General features: G+C 61.7%; 1 protein-coding gene across 1 annotated transcript in view; it reads left to right on the top strand.

The window, feature by feature from the left end:
- Positions 1–486, top strand: part of LOC104520960 (glucose-6-phosphatase 3) — a gene marked incomplete at its 3' end in the record, with an annotated part of 2,387 nt that overhangs the window by 505 nt on the left and 1,396 nt on the right. The window contains exon 2 of the mRNA XM_010162798.2: positions 298–404. Within this exon, the coding sequence (XP_010161100.2) occupies positions 298–404 (107 nt within the window). The remainder of the gene's footprint in view (positions 1–297; positions 405–486) is intronic.

Raw genomic sequence — 486 nt, 5'->3', positions numbered from 1 at the left:
TCACTCCCTGCCCTTGGCCAAAGTCCCTCCCCAGGGTCCCTGTCACACCTGGTGGCATATTCTCAATAAAAACACCTCTGTGGGTTCTGCTCAGGGGGTGGAGTTTCTGCAGCTCCCCCAGCCACCGTCACACATCTGCCAGATCATGGCAGGATAAAAACCCCCAGGAGCTGTAAGACCCACCAGGGACCCTGCCCTCCCGTGTGCAGCTCCAGCCTCAGACCCGCAGGGACGCGTGGTGGAGGCGCTGGGACGTGCTCAGCCTCTCACTGCTCTCCTGGGTTCTCTCCTCACCAGGTTCCTGTTCGGGGAGCGCCCGTTCTGGTGGGTCCATGAGACAGGACTTGCCAGCAAGGGGCTGGTCACAGTGCGCCAGTTCCCCGTCTCCTGCGAGACAGGGCCGGGTGAGTAACGGGCTGAAGCTTCTCCTCATGGATCCTGAGATCCACAGGGATGAGCTGCTGGGTGATGCCCCATCCGACATCC

This window comes from Antrostomus carolinensis, unplaced genomic scaffold (genome assembly GCF_000700745.2).
Source record: "Antrostomus carolinensis isolate BGI_N321 unplaced genomic scaffold, ASM70074v2 scaffold31632, whole genome shotgun sequence".
Classification (NCBI taxonomy): Eukaryota; Metazoa; Chordata; class Aves; order Caprimulgiformes; family Caprimulgidae; genus Antrostomus; species Antrostomus carolinensis.
This window is presented reverse-complemented; position numbering and strand designations above follow the sequence as displayed.